The sequence below is a fragment of the Podarcis gaigeae genome (assembly GCF_964106915.1).
Source record: "Podarcis gaigeae genome assembly, chromosome: 15".
Lineage (NCBI taxonomy): Eukaryota > Metazoa > Chordata > Lepidosauria > Squamata > Lacertidae > Podarcis > Podarcis gaigeae.
Window position 1 is genome coordinate 38,686,568 of NC_139692.1, and position 22,189 is coordinate 38,708,756.

The 22,189-nt window shown below is 45.2% G+C and overlaps 1 protein-coding gene across 7 annotated transcripts in view; it reads left to right on the top strand.

Annotated features, from left to right (window-relative positions):
• SYNRG (synergin gamma) overlaps positions 1-22,189 on the top strand; it is a 56,092-nt gene that overhangs the window by 16,264 nt on the left and 17,639 nt on the right. For all 7 annotated transcript variants that reach the window (XM_083714317.1, XM_083714318.1, XM_083714320.1 and 4 more), the window contains 5 exons: positions 909-1,157; positions 3,318-3,454; positions 6,089-6,207; positions 7,730-7,792; positions 13,720-14,640. In XM_083714317.1, the coding sequence (XP_083570443.1) occupies positions 909-1,157; positions 3,318-3,454; positions 6,089-6,207; positions 7,730-7,792; positions 13,720-14,640 (1,489 nt within the window). The remainder of the gene's footprint in view (positions 1-908; positions 1,158-3,317; positions 3,455-6,088; positions 6,208-7,729; positions 7,793-13,719; positions 14,641-22,189) is intronic.

A 22,189-nucleotide genomic window follows, 5' to 3' on the forward strand; every position in this document is an offset into this window, starting at 1 on the left:
GAAAAGCGGGAAAGGACGTGCTGTGGTACAGGGCTTGTAGCGATACTCCTTGCAGGAAACTGGCCAGATTCTGCACCCCCTTTGTTACAGTGATGTGCCAGTCTCCAAATGGCTTGCTGCACCCCCAGGCATTGGTGGAAAATTACACCAAGTCCTGTATCATTTCAGTAAAGTTGGAGAAATCATTTGAGCAGCAGTGGTCACATACATAATTTTTTTTTATATTGTCTAGGTAACTCTAATCCCATAATTCCTCCCCAAAAGCCTCTGGTTTCCTAATTGAGGTTATCACAAACATTTTTTTCAATTCATTACATATCATCTCTCAGTAGGCTTTTACCTTATTACAAGTCCACCACACATGGGAAAAAATACCTCCCTTATTTCTAACAAATGCTTGATTCCGATTTATACATTCTTGCTAGTTTTGCTATAAATCATTTTCACAAATTTCCCCCTCACACCATAACTTGATGTAAACTTTAATTCTGTGTTCCACAAACGCTCCCATGCTGACATTTCAATATTGTGACCAATATCCATTGCTCAGTGTGTTATTGAAGATACTACTTGTTCATCTTTTGCTTCCCATTCTAATACAGTGGTACCTCGGGTTAAGAACTTAATTCGTTCCGGAGGTCTGTTCTTAACCTGAAACTGTTCTTAACCTGAAGCACCACTTTAGCTAATGGGGCCTCCTGCTGCCGCTGCGCCGCCGGAGCACGATTTCTGTTCTTATCCTGAAGCAAAGTTCTTAACCTGAGGTAATATATCTGGGTTAGTGGAGTCTGTAACCTGAAGCATCTGTAAACTGAAGCGTATGTAACCCGAGGTATCACTGTAGCGCCTTATAAAAACAGTGCTGCTGTCTATTAATACTCCCCCCTGCCCCCTCTTTTCGCTTACAGAGAGGCCTTCCGGCTATGAGTCCCGACGGTTTGAACCAGTTCCCTTCTGCCCCGCTCCCTACACTGAGTGGGCTCCCGATGGCAATCCCTGTCACGGTGAGCCAGCAGTCGATGATGCCGCCGGGGCCTCCCGTCTCCATGCCTCTTAGTATGACGCCCGCCGTGGTGGGGATCAACATGGCTGCACCAGTGGCGGGACCTTCAGCGCCGGCGCCCAGCGGGTTCATGCCGCCTTACCCTCCAAGCCAGGTCAGTGCCGCGTATGCCATGCAATAAGCGAGAATCCTTCTTGAAGTGGGTTTAAGCAAGAACTTGTCCTTTCCAGCCAATATTTAAGCAACAGAGGGTGAACATCTCTTTCTTTTAATGCTCAGTTGTCGTTCTCATATCCTGCTTCTTTGCTTTCAGTTTTTAAGTATTTGTGCTTCATTTTTAACCCGCATGCCGTTTCTCTGCATGACTGTATGCAAGGCAGCTTAGAACCCATATAAATTACAGGGTTTTTATATGGCTTTCATTGTGTTTAAGTGCATCTTTTCTTTTAAATTTTATTGGGTTGTAGTCAGTGGTGGTCCTACTCAGAGTAGGCACATTGAAGTTAAAGGATACAATGGTACCTCGGTTCTCAAATGTAATCCATTCCGAAAGACCGTTTGAGTTCCGAAACGTTCGAAAACCGAGGCGCAAAGGGCTGTCTGCAAATTCAGTTGAGAAAATTGAAAAAACACACAGCGGGAGCCATTTGGACTTCCGAGGTGCGTTCGAAAATGGAAGCAGTTGCTTCCAGGTTTTTGGCGTTCGGGTTCTGAAATGTTTGTCAACGGAGATGTTCAAGAACTGAGGTACCACTGTACTATTGACTTAGGTTCTTTCCTTTCAAGGGGTCAGTTCTGAGTGAAACTTAGTTGGATACAGCCCTGTGGTGGTTGTTTTTAAATACTTCTGTTTTATTTTTGTTTTATGTTCTAACAATATGTTGTTTGTTTTTTAAAACTTAGATTTTTTTTAAAAAAGGAAACAGTTTATAAATGCGTTTCAGTAAATGAATTAATAATGTCCATTCATTTCAATGGGTTTTATGCAGCTATGTTTAACTACAGTTTGCCTCTGCTGTGCATCTGTATGCAGTGCGGTAGGATCACCCAGTCACTCTTGATGCAGACATGCAGCAGCAGAATTACTGCTAGCTGGGATAGCTCAGTCAGTAGAGTGTGAGACTCTTAATCTCAGGGCTGTGGGTTCGAGCCCCTTGTTGGGCAAAAGATTCCTGCATTGCAGGGGGTTGGCCTAGCCCTAGATGACTCTTATGGTCCCTTCCAACTTTATGATTCTATGATTCTGTACTCCTTGGAAGGACTCTCTGCGTGAGTCACTGACATGGGAAAGAGCTGTGCTTTGAACAGTGACTTATGCAGAAGCTCTGCAAACACCCTCCCTCTGGGAGCCGACGCTTCATTCTCCTTGCAATCCAGGCGTGGTCAACAGACCACTCATGAGCATGGAGGTTTCCTGGATTATTTGCTTCATTAGCCTTGGGTTGAAAGTATGTTGAAATATTGGCCTGTTTTTTCTTTGGGGCAGTTGTTACAGGTTCTGTGGGTGAAATCCCCAGTTCTTTGCAACATTGTCTTGTAAGTACAGTGGTACCTCTGGTTAAGTACTTAAATCGTTCTGGAGGTCCGTTCTTAACCGGAAACTATTCTTAACCTGAAGCACCACTTTAGCTAGTGGGGCCTCCTGCTGCCGCCGCGCTGCCGGAGCACAATTTCTGTTCTCATCCTGAAGCAAAGTTCTTAACCTGAGGTAATATTTCTGGGTTAGCGGCATCTGTAACCTGAAGCGTATGTAACCTGAAGCGTATATAGCCTGAGGTACCACTGTACCATGCTCGGACTCAGAAATAAATAGGGCTACTTTATCCAGCCCACAGTATTAAGGGCTTTGCAAGGGCGGAGTTCAAAGTTGATGTAAGTAGCTTCAGAAGGGAGGGGAGATTTGAAAGCCCACCCGACAGCTCCCGGAGTCTTTTACTGATAAAAGTTGGCAGTTATTTTCATAGGCTGAGCCTTTTTATCAGAGTAATTTGATAATTAGAGCTCCTACTTACACAGCAGAGACTCAGTGGAGACTTGACCCGGCGCCATCATCTCCCGGAACGCTTCTTTCTCCTGTGCACTATGAAAGCAAATCTTCTGGGGTGTAGGAACAAAGCATGCTTCTGGTTTTAAGGGAAGAGAAGGAAAAGTGTGCATCTCTGCTATTGGAAGCCTCCTAGAAACTTTAGGAGTAACCAATAAATAACAAAATACATAGATAGCATAGTAGTGTTAGTTTTAAAGAATGCAAAGCAGCTAGGTACAAGATTGCTCTCGCCCTGAAAGGGGACTTTCTGATTTCATATTAATCTAGGCAGCCAAACAGGATGACGATGACTTCCAAGATTTCCAGGACGCTTCTAAGTCTGGAGGGCTTGATGACACCTTTACAGATTTCCAGGGAGAAACATCTGGATCAGGCAAGGCGAGTGCAGCACAGCAGCAGAGCAGGTAGAGGATTTAAAAACGTACTTTTACTGTAGGGCTTTTTGCTGGCAAGTGTGTGTATACTTGTGTGTCAAAAACAAACAAAAGTAGCTTTTCACATCTTCCCACTTAGGAGACATAGAAACAGGACTATGTCCGTGCCTCATTCTAAATCGGATCCAGTTACGTTTTAGGCCAATCATGCCCAAGCTTTGTAGAAGAGCCACTGGTTTAGTTCTCTTGTAAATGGGGAACAAATATAGTTCAGGGATCATGTGACTGGGAGGCAAAAAGTCCCAGGTTCAATCCCAGGTAAGGCCAGGGGGAAAACTCCATTTGAAACCTTGGAGAGCAGGTATAATTCAGAACCGTGATGACTGGAATCTTGCTTCCTGTCCCCCACCCCACCCCAGGGAAGGCCTGTGGCTCAGTAGTAGAGCATCTATTTTGCACTGCCAAGTGTCCCAGGGTCAATCTTCAGCATCTCCAGTTAGGACTGGGAGAGAAACCTGGAGAGCTGCTGCCTGTCAGTGTAGGTGGAGCCATGGTCGGACTTGATATAAGACAGCTCCCTGTTTTCTTCACTGTATCTTGCATTGAAATGAATTCCTGATCTTACTGCAATAAGTGACAGTAATTACGTTTAACACAGTATAATGACCTATACCATAAACACAGCAATTATGACTTAGCCATTCTAGCCTTCTTTTTATTGCATATTACTTTTCCTCTTACTCTTAGAAGCCGCTACATATAAATATGTAGAATGCATTGCAGCCATTCATCTTTGGCACAGGAAATGTCCTCCTGTGACGGTCTAATTGGAGTGTGAGTCAGCAGATATGTAGCTGTGGAAGGAAAGGTTGTTTTTCCTGGAAAAGCCTCACCTGCGTCTCTGTCCCGTGTGACTGCACCTCCCCTCTGGAGTGGCGTAATTGTTTCCAGTCTAATATGCTGGTCTAATTGTTTGAAAGACATTTTTAGAGGGGGGGGAGTCTCCAGCTCTACAGACAGCTGGTGATTAGACTTGCCGTACAGCATCCTGCTAGATACCCGGTGTGAACTTGTATAAGATTTCCATAAATGTTACCTCTTGCTCTCTTTATTTGTGTTGTCCCTCTCTCCTCCCCCTTCTGCAGGGTTCATGGGTCCCCATTAGCATGCATCTGTGAACCGCTCGGCTTGTAGGCCACTGATAAGGAGATTTATTTGAAAGAGTCTTGCTCCCAGTCCATTTTTTCCAAAAACAAAACAAAACCCCTATATCTGTGAATCCCACAGAAATCCATATTTTCGATTTGGTGGCGTGGATTTCAGGTTAAACAAAAGCATGAGTTGTTTTAATGTCGAGGATGCTGTTCCAAGCTGTCAGCAGGGAGATAAAATATGTGAGTCGTGTGGTGAAGCTAATCTGGGGTGGCTTTGCTTTTCCCCACCACAACAAAACATAGATTTGCATGGGAGCTGCAGTGTTTGGATGCTTAACCAACTAGATCAGTGTGTATTTAACTGCTTTTTAGCTGTTTCTATTGAATTTTGTACATCACCTTCCACCCTCCCTGTTGAACTTACAGTGCCTACAAAAGAGATTATTATTTTTTTTTATTCCAGCAGGCATTTTAATTAAAGTCTGATTTTATAGTTTTGATTGATTTTTATCTATCTATGTTGTGGGTTCTTGTACACCACTTAGAGACAGTTGTCATTAAGCTGTATATAAATTGTTCAAATAAGTAAAGATAAGAGAGGAAATGGTGGATTTGTCCAAAATGAGCGGGGGGGGGGTGGATGACAGAGGGAACAGGTGTGTGAGAAAAGGATGCAAGAAGACAGGTTCTGGGTGGGCCAGAAATCTCCTTCCTCTTCCTTTTTGCCAGGATTTTTTGTATGCCCGTCTAATTTCTCTGCCCTCCCTTTTAAACTCAAACGGATGATTTTTGGCTTAAGGTAGGGACTGTCAATCCAGAGCAAAATCTATGTAGGTGGTAAAGGGGTGGGGGAACACCATGCAGCTTGTTACTGATTTTTTTCCCCTTCCCTCTCTTACCCTAAAAATATCGTCGGGAAATCTTGCGGCATAAATTTCAGCATTGCGTATATGTGTGTGTGTGTGGTTTTCTTCACCCTTGAATGGGGGTGGGGAACCTTTTCCAGCCCAAAGGCCACATTGCCTTCTGGACCAGCTTCCTGGGAGGTCACATGCCAGTGGTAGGCGGGGCCAGAGGCAAAAGTGGGAGGGGCAAAGGATGTAAATATTACAGTAGGCTAGTTTAAACACACACACACATACCGTCTATCCTCCCTCCAGACTGGTAAGAGGCATTATCTTGGTTCAAATGTGAAGCAGGGGGCCAGAGAGAGTTCAGGCCTGGGAGAGTTCTGAGAGCCAGATAGAGAGACCTGGAGAGTCTGAGGTTTCTCCCCCATTGCTGTGGAAGTCCTACCCTGTGCTTTGTCACAAGTAGAAGTGCCCTTGCAGGCCACCAGAAGCTGTTCTTGCATCAAGATCTCTCCCAGCCCCTCCTTTGGCTCCATTTCCACCCTAATGCAACGCTTGAGAACGTCTTCTCTGACAACTGAGCCGATCTCTGTGGGAGCAGGGCCCTTGGTGCCCAGCCCTCTCCTCACGTTTTCCCCTTCCCTTGCTTTTTTATGCAGCACCCCTCCGATGCTGATCCCGCTCTCCGGCGCGAAGGTGTCGCCCGCTGTGGATAAGTACGCCGTTTTCAAAGGGATTGCCACCGACAAGGCTACAGAAAGCACAGCTTCGCTTGGAGGTAAAAAAAAGCAGCTGTCTAAAGTATTGGTGCACTCCTGTTTGTTATGACCTTTAATGGGTTGATCACTCGTCTAGGAAGGGTTGTGGTGGTGCTGAGAACACTTCTCCTTTCCCCATGGGTGGCCCAAGACATTTTGGTACCCGAGGCGAACAAAAAAATGTGGCCCCTTGCCCTGGTCCTCACCAGGGAAGGAGAGGTGAGTGGAGATGTACATCAGGAACAAGGGGGGGTGGGAGAGAGTGACATTGGGATCAGCCACCTTCCCTGACCTCATGGGTGGGCTGGCCCTGCCTTTCCCCATTTACCAGGTTTACCTTTCCCTCCTCATGCACCAGATCCAAGCGTGAAGCTGTCGTGTGTGAGGCTAATATGGAGAGAGTGAGAGCCGTGTAGGCCACCTCGAGCTCCTTAGAGGAGAGGTGGGATATACAGATAACCTCGGTGTAAATCGGCATCCAGTGTGATGTCGTGGTCAAAGTGCTGGACTAGGACCCAGCAGACGAGGGTTCAGATTCCCACTGGGTGACCTTTGGGCCTCTCAGCCTAGCCTACCTCACAGGGTTGTACACCACCTTAAGCTCCTTGGAGGAAAGGTAGGCTATAATTGTAATAAACACTAAGCTAAAGCCCTTGCCCTTGCAATCCTTGATTTCTATGTGCAAGGAATATTGATTTGACCAAACCTGCACCTGCTGATTGCTATGCACAAATGCAAATGTAGGCACGGTGACTAAATTTGAAATAAAAACGCCATCTCGCTTAGCGATGTGATGAAGAACTTTGACTCTGTGCCTTCTGAGTCTTATCCGGGTACTAACTGTTGATGGGTGACTTTAAGGCCCCTCCTGCTCTTCCTCTTTAGAGTTCTTTAAACTAGAACAGACAGCCCTTTGGAGGGAGGATGGAATAACTGGGAATAAGCTGCAACTGAGCACAGTGGGACTCAATTACTTAGGGAGCAGCCTTACATTGAGTCAGAACATTGGCCCATCTGGCTCAGTATTGCCTGCCCTGGCTGGCAGCAGCTCTCCAGAGTTTCTGACCTGGGTCTTTCCCAGCCTTACCTGGAGAGGCTGAGCGTGGAACAGAAGAGCTTTTGCATGCAAAGCAGATTCTCTGCCACTGAAATATGACCCTTCCGTTGAGATTCCTGAGCAGCATAATTCCTTCTTCCAACTGCTACTACAAAATGCCTAGGCTGCAAGGTAGGATTGGGAAACAAAGGGGGGAGGGGGAGGCATGTTGACGCCAGGAAAAGTAAAGGAGAAAGCAAGTGATTTTTCTCAAGAAGTGCCCAAGAACACATCTCAGAAAGAGTTCTTTCTTTAGCGGCTGATCTAAAGACAGTCACGCACAGTCACTTTACGTAACGTGCCAATTTTTAACTTGTGATGTGTGTGTGTGTGTTTGTGTGTGTGTGTGTGTGTGTGTGTGTGTGTCTTTTATTCCAGCCTTAATTTAACTATATTGTGACTGAATTTTCCTTTTTTTAAAAAAAAAATAATTATACCCACAATAGATTATGGAGACAAGTACAGTGCTTTTCGAGTGCTGGAGCAGCAGCCTGAGAGTAAGCCCTTAGGTGAGTGTGCCAGATTTGCAAACCTTGATATCTTTGCCTTGTTGACTCTGTGCTTCTTTTTCAGGTTGCTTAAAGGGTCTCTGTAGGTTTGGCAAAAATCCTACCAACACCAGTCTCAGGGCATTAATACTGTGTGTGTAGACATTTATTTAAACCAGGGTTCCCAAAGTGGTGAATATTCACTCCCTCTCTCCCCCCCCCCATCTCTCTCTCTCTCTCTCTCTCTCTCTCTCTCTCTCTCTCTCTCACACACACACACACACACACACACACACACACGGTCAATGGGACCTAGTTTCACTTTTAAAATTTTTTTCTCCAGTATCTCAATTCTAACACCCCTCTTTCACTCCCCCACAAAGATGCAAAGGCATAAAAGGAAGCTGCCTTTAATATTCCTTGACTTTGTCTCATTTGCATTCCTAAGAAGTTGGGTTGGGGTCAGTGGCAAGCTCATCAAGGGGGTCAGTGGACTCAGAGGTTGGGGGCCACCCTACTTTAAATAATTGAAGCAACCTTTGTGCTGCCTCAGTTGTTGGACTGCAACCTCCACCAATCCCAGCTGTTAGGTAGTGAGTGTAAGTTCTGGCTTAAATGCCTGTTAATATGCAGCTGCTTTTCAAAGCTAGGCATTTCTTTCCCCACTCTTTCAGGCTGTGGGAAAATGCTGCAATAAGCCTTCTTCCATCTCAGTTTATTGCCATTTTATATAACTGCAGAAAAGCACAGCTTTCTCATAGCTGTTTCCAGGAAAGCTCATTTCCATAAGGTCCCCAAGGGCGGCGTAGTTACATTTTCTGGGAAAGATGCAGTTTCCTGGATCAAAATGGACTAGAGTCCCTTTTTTAAAAGCACCTTTTTCAAGAGACTGGCAAATATGCTATGGCTAATTAACTCAGTGGGCTACAGGCTGCTTCATCAGATGCTGTGTGCATTTCAATAATCTGAGGCCAGGGGAAACGCATTACGAGTCTCAGTTTCTCAATAACTGGACTGTAGCTCAAGCTTTCCATCGTCTCAAAGTAACAAGTGAAAATTGGAGGCAACTGCTTTGGAGACTTGGAATGCCATTAACATTTTAAAAACTAAGCAGGACTTCAGCCCTTGTCAGCACCGAGACCGGAGACTTCCTAGGGAGCCTCTCCCTGAAGGAAGTACAGAATATTTTATCTGTGAAGCTGCCTGGCATATCACTCAAAAAGTCGACAGTTGCAAAAATACCTTTATTAAGGTCAACAACAACAAAAGTCACAAAATCGTGGCATCCTTTTTGAGATCTCCAGCACCCTTAATCAGGTTGGAGTGTTGCACCAAGCAAGGCATTGGCTCGGCATGAAAAATGTCTGAGCCCGTCCAATATTTCGGAGAAAGAGAAGTTGGTTTTGAATTGCCCTCTTTTCACTTTTAACCCTTTCACCAGCTTACATTTCTAACGGAAAAGCTTGCAGCCCACCAGTAAGTTGAGTTTTGCTGTACCTTGCCTCGGTTTGGGTTGACGTCAGTTTCACAAAGGTGCTTTTCTCCCCGTCTGGGAAAGCTGGAGTTTGCACTACCTGAAAGAACCAGGTCCGCGTAACAGGAGTTCTGTTTGATGTGACCTCAGTACCTTTTTCCTCAGTAGCAGGTGGTGGAGCAGCATTGCTTACCTCCAAACACCCACGTCACTGTTGCATCCTGGGAGGTGCAAGGTTGGTGCGGAGCCAATGTACCAGTTGGAGTTCTGGATTGGCTCTGCTGGAGTGTTTGCACTGTACTGACCTCACCACTCCCTTGCCCCTCCTCTCCATCCTTGTATGCAGTCACAGGCAACTGGAAGTCAGGTGACTGTTGCTACCCCATCTTGCCAACATTTGCCACAGCTTAAACTGGCCTGAAGCGTTGATCTGCTCTTTCTGTTTACTTATGGCAGCATTTGTGAAACTGACTTAACTGGGTTTTCTGTTTTTGTGGTGACGGTGATTTGAAATATGATGAAGCAAAACCTCTCTCTCTCTGTGTGAGTAGATATAGATAGAAGTTTTGCATCGCATTACCTTTCAAGTAATGTAGACATATTTTAACAGCAGCTTCTGTGTAAATATGTCCTGCTGGTGAATGGGTTAATCAAAATTAAGTGAATTAAATGGGGCCAACTATGCGGTCTAGCTCTAGTGTCTTAAGAGAGGGTCTGTAGCTCAGTGTCTAGAGCCCCCACCCTGCATGCAGAAGGTCCCAGGTTCAATTCCTGGCATCTCCAAATATAGCTGGGAATAGCCTCTGCCTGGAACCCAGGAGAACCACTGCCAGTCCGTGTAAGCAGTACTGAGATAGATGTGGCTTTGGTCTGACCCGGTACAAGGCAGCTTCCTACATTCCTAAGCATCCTGTTCTAAGGTAACAACATGTACACAGGTGATAACTGGAGAAAGCTGAAGTAGGGCAGGGATTTCCAGCATCATCTTCCAGGCTGTCTGTTGTGCCCAAGCATGACCAAGAGCGTATGTGAAAAAGGCTTCAGAAAATATCCCTCCAAGAATCCAGACTGCACAAGAGACTGTTTGCTCTTCTTGCTCAGTTCTTGTTTGCACAGGTTCAGCCTTTCTGTCTTTGAACATGCCCATTCAGACACACTCACGTTTCTTAGGGTGCCAGGATTGGATGCTCAGCTTCCTGTTAGCATATAAGTTGTGGAATGGGCAGCTACACGCCTAGCAAGCAGCAGACCCCTCTGGTCCACATCAGATAAGCCAATGTAGCTTCCAGCCTATAACTTGGCTCCGTTTCTCCTTGTTGAAGCCCCTCTCCACTCCAAAAAAGCCCTCTGCTCCTGTGGTTACTGCAAAAATACATAGACACCGCTGCCTGCTGTCCTTATTGTATCATCTCCCCCAAACTCCATTTCAGATATATTTGTGTAACAAGAAACCATCTTCTAATAACTTCCAGAGGGATGAGCATGCTAGTTTCAGGGAAGTTTTTAATATGTGACATTTTAGTGTATCTTGCATCTTTGTTGGAAGCCGCCCAGAGTGGCTGGGGAGACCCAGCCAGATGGGCGGGGTACAAATAATAAATAATAATAATAATAATAATAATAATAATAATAATTATTATTATTATTATTATTATTATTATTATTATTATTATTATTATAGTTTGCTGTAGCAAAACCAGCAAGAAGTTTTGTAGGACCTTAGGCAAGCTGATTTACTATGTCTTAAGCTTTTTGTAGGTAAGATGTTTTGTCATCTTCCAACAACTCTCTCCCACTAAGGAACCAACTACTTGCCTTCCTGATTCATTAACGTGGAGTTAGCTTAAGAAAGGAAGGCTGGCCACCACCAATCTTGGGAGCAGGAGACAAGCTGCTTAGAGAAACTGGGTTATTTATTCTTTTTTACTATTATTTCCCCAAGAGATAGCATTACATCGCCAACGAAGACACTACAAAACATTGACGCTAAATAATTAACTCCAAGCAGAATAAAATAACCATTAAGCAATGCTGGTAAAAAGAAGTGCCCTTATTGGGGAAACCTTTGAGGGGTTGATATTGATCATTTAAAGTTATTGAGGAAAGTGATGGGCTTAGAAATGGTAGCAATGATGACACCCCATGAAGTTGCCTGAGGAGGAAATGGATGCATTGAGGCACCCCCAGAGAAAAAGCCACCCAGATGATAACATAGGGATAGGCAAGTTCATCCATGTTTGTTTCTCTCAGGTTCTGTTTTTTGCAATCTTAAGTTCAGCTCTCCACATTTCTGCATGAGTTTGCAGTGTGTGTGCTGCGTGTGTTTTCTTTAAGTCCTCATGATGATTCATAGGGATTTTAGTGCAGATTCTAGTATACAGCTTTGCCTAAAATACACATTTTTGCCAAGCGATCTCCCCATATACGATGCATTTTGTAAGTTAATTTTCACCAATGTCAGCGTTTTTATACACACTTTACCCGACCACTCTTGCACGCGTTACTTGGCTGGGTAAGTGCATTGCAAAATTCAGAGCAGTGCAAATTTTGAAAGCTTACCTGCATTTTGACTCATGTGTTGTTTCGGAGAGTCTAAATGAGGTAGATTTGCCTTTAAGTGAAAACTGAATCGGATTTCCCCCCCACCCTGATAAGAGCTGCCCACCTAACTTGTGAAATCAGGGACACTCGGGGAATGGCACCAGGTGATTGATAATAAATAAATAATAAATAATTGAAATGCTTACATTGAATTTGAAGCTTATCTCACTTTGCCACCGGATGGGCCCTTGCTTCTGAATAGCTAGTGCCTTAAGAGCTATGGGTCTGCTACACTGCCGGGGGGGCTGGGTACATTTCTACCCCGAAGAAATTCTAGTTCTTTGACTTGTATAAATTATGCAAACAAAGGCAATTTGCGTCAGTTCTTACAGCACATAATTACAGTTTTGTAATCTAGACAAGCTGTATTCTTCTTTTATCAAGGCTCATTACAATACTGTTGATGGGCTAATGCAATTAAGCATGTATAATCACAGCTTTTTAGTTATCGTATGTAGAAAGCATTTGTGCCCACCTATGGAAACAGTGATAGCAGCTGATTCTCTTCCCCACCCCAGACAAATTACCCAGGCTTCTAGGAAACCCCTTCTCAATAACCAGACGACCACAGCACAATTTAGCCGTATCCCACTGGCCTCATGCCCATGATAAAAATCTCTGTTTAATAAGTTGAGAGATGCATAGACTTCAGGAACCTGCACAAAGCTGCTTTGCTCTTCACATGTAGAAACAAGCCAGGAAGCTGCAGTTGACCATTATTGCCTGTTACATTTGAATGAGGAAACTATGGTTCATGTCTTCCAAACAAGCCAGGATTTGGAAACCAACTTCAAATTATGGTGGTTTGGAAGCCATTGACCATGGTTTCCTGGTCTGGATGTAACAGGAAACTATAGTTAACTGGGGCTCACTGGTTTGTTGGTTCATTCATGTGAAGGGAAGAATGAAGTGGGAGGAAAACAGCTACACAAAGTGTGTACACACCTTGACTTTCTAAACTGAGAGTTGATCGCATGTGAACATGGCCTGCGTGGGACTGTATTTCTTATAGTTACTTTACATTAGGGGTACCTAACCTGTGACACCCCCCCCTCAGATATTTGTTAGACTCCAGCTAGCTAGCATGACCAATGGTCAGGGATGACGGGGGTTGTAGTTCAGGGCATCATGTGGGCTACCCATGCGTACATCACTTCACAGGTATTTGAGACAGTAGTTTTGCTCAAAATTTATTCTTGGGACAGGCTAGTTTTTTTGTTATCATTGTAACCCACTCTGTTCCCCTATGTGCAAGGGATTTCCACTTGGCAGAGAATTCCTTTTCAGAAATGGGTGGTCCTTTTGGTGTATTATTCAAAACTGGGGAATAAGTCTGCCTTGGAAAAAAACAGAAAAAACAGCTGTGAAAAATTCATCCTACTGAAAGGCTGTAATGCCTGAATTAAATGCAGACTATACCTCTGTTCATAATTCCAGCGTATGAAAGAAAGACCCAAGATAAATTAAATTATCCACAATACAGGAAATCACAGAATACTTTAGGAATGAAAATATATGTAGAAAGAAGATAATATATTGATCAAAGATGTCCTGTTGGTTTGAATGGTCATCTTCAGTAGAATTATAAATCTCCCCTGTTGAAATCTGTAGGATTTTAAAATGCTTGATTTTGACCGGCTTGTGTTTGCTGCCTGCCAACACACACACACACACACACACACACACACACACACACTATTTGCCTTGAGCCCTTGGGAAGAACTGAGATGGAAAGTGAACAAAACAAACAAATTACCCGTAAGCCATTTTGAGCAGTTGTGCGAATTAATACGTTTATTGCTCAGCTGAGAGAGTCACATATGTCGCTCTCGAGAATCCTACTGACGTTTTCCTCCTTTCCCTTGCTCTTCAGGAGACAGCTTTGCAGAGTTCAAGTCTGCCGGAGCAGATGACGGCTTCACGGATTTCAAAACCGCCGACAGCATCTCGCCGCTAGACCCGCCGATGAAAGACAAACCTTTCCCTCCGCCTTTCCCTTCTCTACCTGCACAGTCGAAGCCGCCGCCGCAAGGAAAGCCTTCTCTGAACCTGGCGGACCTGGATCTGTTTTCCTTGGCCCCTGCCGGCAAGAACAGACCTCTCCCCTTTCCACCCGCCTACAACTCGCCTCAGCAACCGTCTTTCCCTGCACCACCACCTCCAGCTTCTGCCGCTCCTCCGACTCTGCCGGCACCCGGCAACAGCTCGATCCCACCCGACGACTTTGCCGACTTCAATCTCTTTGCGGGGTTGTCGAATTGTACCTCGGCCGCCACTCAGGATGAATTTGCAGACTTCATGGCTTTCAATAACAGCGTCGGCTCTTCCCTCAAGCAAGAGGCCAGCCCCATTCCTCCCGCTGGCTCCTTGGCCAACACGCTGAAGAGCGGTCAGAGCTCGGCCCCCGCCTCCACCAAATACGACATCTTCAAACAGCTGTCTCTGGATGGCCCTGGCATAGGCTTTGAAGAACTGAAAGACCACACCCCTTCGTCCGTGAAGAGCGAGGACGACTTTGCCGACTTCCACTCGAACAAGTTTTCCTCCAGTTCCGAGAAATCCCTGGTCGACAAACTGGCAGCTTTCAAGCATGCGAAAGAGGACTCTGCTTCGGTCAAGTCTCTGGACCTCCCGTCCATCGGGGGCAGCAGCGTGGGCAAGGAAGACTCTGAAGATGCGCTCTCTGTCCAGTTTGACATGAAGCTGGCGGACGTGGGAGGAGACCTTAAGCATGTCATGTCTGATAGCTCTTTGGATTTGCCAACCGTTAGTGGTCAGCATCCGCCAGCCGCAGGTGAGGAACTAGTTAGATTGCTCTGGTAACGAAAGGCAATGGAAATGTCTAAAAGTCTTGCTCCCCAAGCTGAATTTCAGTATTACGTGCCGGTCCTCTGAACTTGTGTTCTTTGGCAAGCTGCTAATCTCTTAACCAAGCAGTATTACACATTTTTCTTTGTTGTCGTCCGATGTAATTTTTCGATTTGGATGGTTTGAGGTGGATCCTGTGCTGCGTAGTATTGCCAACGACCTCTTAGCAGCCCAAATTCTGGGGGCAGGGGACCTCTTGTGTTCATGGCGCCACTCCCTGAGGGCGCCTGAGACAAGACTGCTGCCAACGAGAGGCTGCCTCAATACTCCATAGGTGTTATCTAACTATTTTGCAAGTTAGCCTTTGCCCCCTCCCATTGTGCCAAGGGTTGCTCCTCTTTGGAAAGAGACCCGTCTGCTCTTGGAGACCTCATTCATCTCTGAAGATCTGTAAGGTTGCAATGTCAGAGTGAATGTGGCACATCTCTCAAGAAGTTTGGAGGGCATCTCCAAGGCCCACTGCAGACATAATACCAGCTCCCTCTTGGTAATAAGATGGCGAGTTAGCCTCAAATCCTTCCCCAGTCTTTTTTTCAGGGGGTGGCGAACTCCCTCTTGCTGCCTTAACTACATTGAAGCGATACCTTAGCACTGAGGCTCAAGCTATGTGGCATTTCAGTTCAGCTAGGATTTGATACCCACTTGAAGCAGTGGTTACAAGTCCTGATCAAACTGAAGCACAGGTTAACCTTAACCATGGTTAGCAACATTGGTAAGGTACTGCTAAACTATGGCCGCAAGGTGAGGGAGTCGTACCTTTATTATTATTATTTTACTCTCAGTTTAAGGCATAACCAGTGTTAGCATCTTCTTCAAGCCCTCAGTCTGTATTGTGAATTTCCGTTCCCAGCCCCTCCACCTGTATTCTGAAATTCTGCCTCATGCAGTCTTTGCACCCTCATAATCTTCAAACAGTATAGCTGCCACGTTGTATTTGCACAAGTTGCCAGGCATGGGCGACCCCTTGGCAGGGGAAGAATAAAAGGCTAATGCAGAACTCTGAACAGTGCTCAGAACAGGGAGGCCTCTTTGGCCGGGATTGCTGCTTTACGTTCTGTTTTTGTACACCAAGGTCTGTACTTGGGTCCAAAGATGTCTGTGGCTTTTGTAAGGTCAGAATGCTTTCGCCACAACACATTTTCTTCAGGGCAGATCCACGCCACACATTTAAAGCACGTCCAACACACATGCAAAGCATATCACCTCCCCAAAGAATCCTGGAACCTGTAGTTTAAGGGCACTAGGAATTGTAGGTCTGTCAGGAGAAACTACAGTTCCTAGAATTCTTTGGGGCAGGGAAGTCATGCTCTTTAAACGTGCTTTAAATGCATAGTGTGGATCTGCCCTTAGTCTGCAAGGGGAGGTTCCCAGTGGTGTGTATCGGCATCAGAATCTATACTTGATGCCCACACTATGACTTTATGGAGCCTACCTGTCTCTGTGCAAATAATTGACTTTTTGTAAAAATGGGACATGCCACCTTGTGTTGGGAATCTGGATCCACTGGTACGGTGGAAGACACTTCCCCATAGAAATTGTCCCATAACTCTGCATTAAGCATCAGGTGACTGTAACTACCTAGCAAAAGCGAATGGCGTTGGCCTCTTCCAGCTGAGCTCCATGGTGTTTAGATGGGAAGGGCCCTTTTGGCTGGTCCACCTCGCAAGGTTCTGACTTCGGCTACCAAATCGTGGTGCGTGCTCATGCATTTGCAAGCTTTCCAAAAGCCAAGGGGATCTTGTGTTGACCGTTTATAGTAGGAACCCTCCTCCCTTTTTTCCCTTTCCTTTTTAGATTTCCTTTATGAAATTAGAGTGAAAGCATAGAAATCCAGTTTGGTTGCAGCTCGTTAAAGCGTCACACACGTGCCCTGTTTTTGGTTTGTGCTTTTTTTAAGCCTGTAAAAACAAGAGTGGGAAAACAATGAACTAAGCTTTTTGTGGCCTTTAAAAACAGGAGAGAAATGACAGTATTCTGAAACAAAAACAAAAAAGTATTATTCAGCATTGGTATTATTTGTGGCAGGAAGGCTATTGCTTCAAGCATCACTTATTTTCACATGAACTAAAATTCCCTCCCCCCCCCCCGATATTGAGTAGAGCAGAAAATTACCATATTACAATCATTTTTTAAGTGGTGAAGGCAGGAGGGACTGTTGGTGGCTTTAGATACAGAGAATTCCTCTAACAGGGTGCAAAATATCAGGAAATAATTCTTCTTGGTGAAGAATGAAAACATTTTTTGTATGTTAAAATGCATGGGTATAAGGCCTGTTGGGTCGCTCAGTTCCCTGGCACCTACAAAATGTGTGTTCTTGGAAGTTTTTACTTTGGGTTTTTCCAAAAGCACTTTTTTCCTACTATTTTTCTAATCTTATCGTGTCAGTATCTTTATATGTGGCTCATTTCCCAGAGATGAGTTTGGTGTCCATAGCAATTCAGTGACAGACACTTGCCGTTTGATTTGTGTTGAGAGATGAATCTTGGGTCCAAATGCTGGGTGAAGCAGATCATGTTCTTTGATGCAAAGTGTGTTAAACTTTTTAAGTGTTGATAATCAGGAGGCTGACAGGGTATTTTTGTTTGTTTGTTTTCGTTTTGTCTTTTCCAAGACTGCAATGGAAGCTCACTTTCTAGTGCCAACTCCAATGTATTCCTCAAAGGGGCCAGTTCAGTCCTAATGCTTCCTATGCCCTAACCTCAGTCATGGCTCAGCAATGGATCACAGAGACTCCCTTCTGGCACTTAAGTTCCCACCATTCATAACTATGGTTCACTCTTACAGCTGCATCAAAGCTAACCATCCTTGCTGCCACTTAGAGTTGACGGCTAATCTCAGTTGGGAGTCAACCCTGATTAGCATTTCCCACAGTTAACTCCGTTGCAGCTGTAATGAGAGCCGCACAGCCCTTTTGCTCCTTCCTTTATGCAAGTGGAGAGATGAGCCGGGAACCTGCTGGCTTCCCCTTTATTTCCAGACTGAGAAATTATGGTTAATGGATGACACCCGGTGTGGGTTATTTCCAGAGTAAAGCTATTTAAAACCATCTCTGTTCATTTCAGCGGGTCTGCTCTCAGGTCTGACTTGGCTGTTTCACCCAAAGGCTTCCAGGCAACTTAGGATATGGAGCCTTGATTTGAAATTAGTTTCGGAATCCTGGCTTGTTCGGGAGCCGTTGACCACAGTTTCCTGGTTTGTGTGTAACAAGAAACTGTGGTTAAGTGCAGCTGCATGGCTTGTATCTTCACTTGAGATAAGGGAGGAGTGAATGCATTCAGCTGTACAGCCAGAGGGTGATCCCTTAAACATAGTAAAACGGCAGGAAGTATTACATCTGCTCTGGCCCAGACACTTTTTATTATTATTATTTGGTCCTTGTCTGAAGTCTCTTAGATCGTTTTCTCAATTCTTATTTGTTAAATCAACTTTTTTGTGCTCTGGCGTTTCCATATGCGTGCGTATATATGTTCTGAAGCATTTCAAGCTCTGAATTGATAATGTTCAAGTGTCTATATAACTTTATTTGAGGTTTACATACTTTAAGTAGACTTTTGATTCCTGTTGGTCTGTAAACTGAAATGTCAGAAAGGGACAGTATCCCTTTTATATATTTATTCCTTGATTTAGGAGAAATGGCTGGTCAGCTGTTGGGCGCTTAACTTTGTGTTGTCTTCAGAAGGGGCTCCTCCACAAGTGAGGTTCCTGTCAAAAAAGTGAGCATGTATGTAGAACTGAATTTATCTGAATGTTTCAGTTTTGGCACAGCAAAGAAAAGGACCTAAGAATTTGGAGGCAGTGATGAGTTATAGTGACAAGAAGGGATGAATGTTAGGCCAGTTGTGGGGGTGGGGTGGGGAGATGTTAGAATCTGTCCCCTTTCAGCCAAATTGCCTTAACTTCTCTAGGTTGGGGTGAAGCAGAGAGACTTATTTTCCAAATTCTTTCAAGGGGATACTGTCTCTTTAAACTTTGCTATATGATTCCTTGTGCAGAAGGCAGCCAATATGAAAAATGTGGCTAGATTTCGAATTGGGAGGGGGGTTAACCTCTGACAAACTTTGAACTTTCTAAGCCCTTGCTGCATGTTAATTTCAACCAGGCTACTGCTGCTGCTTTCCTTGCCAAATTTTAACCGTTTACTCTCCCTCCAAGGCTCTTGTCAATTTGAATTGTTTGGTGTTGGGGTCTTTTTCTTTCCCAATCCTTCCCTGTCTTTGAATAATGCAGCCAGGGCAAATACCCTCACCTGCACATTTAATGGAAGATTGCATAATTTCTTTAACCTGCAGGCCAATAGTCCTTCTCCCCTACCCCCCCCCCACGCCTTGGTGGTTATTGGGGGTAGGAGAGAGGAAACTTCATAAATTGAAATTGGGCCAGAGATCCCCCACTTTTTGCTATCAGTTTTCCTTCCCCTCTGATACCTTTATTTGAACTTGACATTTCCTTGTGTGAATGTGCCTTTTCAAATCTGCTTAGATATCTCTCTCTTCTGCAAAAAGACTGACCTGCATGCTTTGATTCTGATGACTGCCCTTTCGAGCTCCTGTATAGCGTTCTCTTTTGCGATCTGTAAGTCCTGCTGTGTTAAATAAATATTTATCTTGGCATATTTTGAAAGTCTGAGCATGTGTGGTTTTTCTTCCCCCTCCCCACTTTTTTAAAGAGTCCAGAGATGCATCTGGTTGCCATCAGCAAAAACAATTTTAAGCCCTTAAAAGTTTAAAGCAATCGTATCCCCTTCTACTGAAAATGTCTCTCTCTCTCTCTTAACATCTTCCAGAGGGGTAGCTGTATTAGTCTGTTGCTGCAAGAACAACAGAGTTATTACAACATAAGCTTTTGGGGACTAGACTGCACTTCATGAGATATGTGAAATGAATTCATCGGTTTTCTGAGATAGCAATTATTATGTCATTGTTGCTGGCCATTCACAGAAGAGTTGTCGGTAACACAGACATCCTGACATTGGAAGCCAGTTAACACACACAGTGCGACTAACATGCATTGTTCTCATCCGGTCCCCAAGTGATAGCATTAAACCTCTTGACAAATGGTTATGCAGCTGTTTCTCCTCTTTTTAGTGACTGTCAGGGCAGGGAGAGGAGAGGTGGTGGCAAAAGCCAGCCAGCCAAAGCAAGTACGCAATGATGGACAAGAGCTCTGTTTGTGGCTGAGGGACACCTTGCTCAGGCTCAAGAGCTTGGGCACGGTTTCTAGGGCATTATAGGGCCAAGGATGACAATTCATGAAGGGTGATAGCTGTGTCCTCCCTCCCTTCTTAGACGCACAAGCCCTGCTGGATCTGCCCTGAACCTCCAGACAGTCATCTTACTTGGATATCCGCAAGTCGTAGTGTTACGAGAGAGGGAGGAAAACCTTTCTCTGTCCACTTTCTCTCCGCCGTGCATATTTCTGCCATGCCACTTCTTGCTTGCCTTTTCGCTGTAAACAGGGGGAGTTGCACTATCCAGCCTTCCTCCACAAAACTATTGAGTTGCTCAAGCAAGGCATTCTATCCCACTTGCCTCCCTGTGCCAACTCCATTTTTCCCTTCCTTGCCAACTGGCACTCTGTGTTCTTTGGGTTCTGAGCATGCTTAGTCCTCCTTGGTGTATTTTTTTGGGAGGGCTGTTGTGCCCCCTTAGGGTCCGTTTTCAAGATGATGTCATCCTTCTGCAAACCTCAGAGTTCTCCCGTATCATACTTGAAGTGGCCCACTTCAGCTCCTGTTCTTCTGAAGCTCCAGTGTTCGCTACTAGACATAACATTCTTCTCCTGCCCCCCAGCCAACTAGAGGGGGTTCCCATGAAATTAATAATCTGCAGATGAAGGCTTCTTTCCAGGTATGGGGAAACATAAGAAGGGCTGCCTCACACCCAGTCTGACCGTTGGCTCCTCTAGCTTTTAGTATTGTTCACACTGCCTCAGAGCAGCTTTCCAGATCTTCCGGTAAGGGCCATTCCTAGCCCTACCTGGAGATGCCGAGGCTTGAACCTGGGACCTTGTGCATGCCAGGCAGTAGACACAACGACTGTGTACACACTGCATGTCTAAAGCATGTGACTTCCCCCCAAGAATCCTGGGAACTGAAGTTTGTTGAATCGTAGCTCTGCGCGAGCTGAACTACTGTTCATTATTCTTGTGGGGAAAGCCATGTGCTTTGAATGTCTGGTATGTGGGCCCTTAGCCATGATGTCTACATTTTATATCCAGTTGCTGGGTATCGCAGGTGGGGAGAGTCCTGCCATGCTCAGGTCCTGCTTTGCGGTTTCCCATTGAGGCATCTGGTTGACTGCTATGAGAGCAGGATGCTGGGCCTCCAACAGGTGTTATCTTATTTGCTCCATTGGCTAGGGTTGGAAAAGACTCTCATGGATCAGCACCATTTACTTAGCGAGGGGGCAGGTAGGGCATACCATGCATATTTTGTGGCTGTACCTGTGATCAGGCCTTAAGGCAGCCAGGTGCAGTTTCCAAAGGGTGGAAGATTTGAGGGCGATGACTGGATTATCCACAAGGCCAACACACCAAAGAACTGAGTGGAGATGAGCTTTGCCAGGCACACTCAAGGAATTGTGAGGAAAGCTGGTAAAAGGGGCAGCTTTAAAAAGGGCTGCTTAATGTTTCATTTAAAGTGGTTTAGTACTCCAAAGGAATCCAAGATGGCTAAGAATTTAAGAAAAAAACCATGCCTAACAACACCCGTATTATTTTTTTCACGAGATTTATGCACCACTCCATTATAAGAAAGCTTCAGAGAGGTTCACAGGAATAAAGCAATGGAAATGTCAGTAAAAAGGATTGAAAACCATTATTTAAAATCTTCAAAGAATGCTTAATGTCAATGATTAAAAGCAGATTAAAACATATGTCAACACTCTACATATCTGGGTAAAGGTAAAAGTAAAAGGGCCCCTGACCATGAGGTCCAGTTGTGGCCAACTCTGGGTTTGTGGCGCTCATCTCGCTTTATTGGCTGAGGGAGTCGGCGTACAGGTTCCAGGTCATGTGACCAGCATGACCAAGCCACTTCTGGCGAACCAGAGCAGCGCGCGGAAACGCCCTTTACCTTCCCGCCGGAACGGTACCTATTTATCTACTTGCACTTTGACGTGCTTTCGAACTGCTAGGTTGGCAGGAGCAGGGACTGAGCAACGGGAGCTCACCCCGTCGCGGGGATTCGAACCGCCAACCTTCTGATCGGCAAGTCCTAGGCTCTGTGGTTTAACCCACAGCGCCACCCGTGTCCCTTACATATCTGGGTAGTCTTGCCTAAACAGAAACATTTTCAGCAAGAGTACTGGAAAGAGTACAGCAAAGTGGCCTGCCTGATATCAGTAGGCAGGGGAGCTCCAAAGTGAGGGTGCTGCCACACTAACAGACAGCCTTTCAACAAGGTCGATGACCTTTTAAAGCCACCAGGTTTTTGCTGGCCTCCTGAAACGGTAAAGTGGCCTTAGCCAACCTGGGCC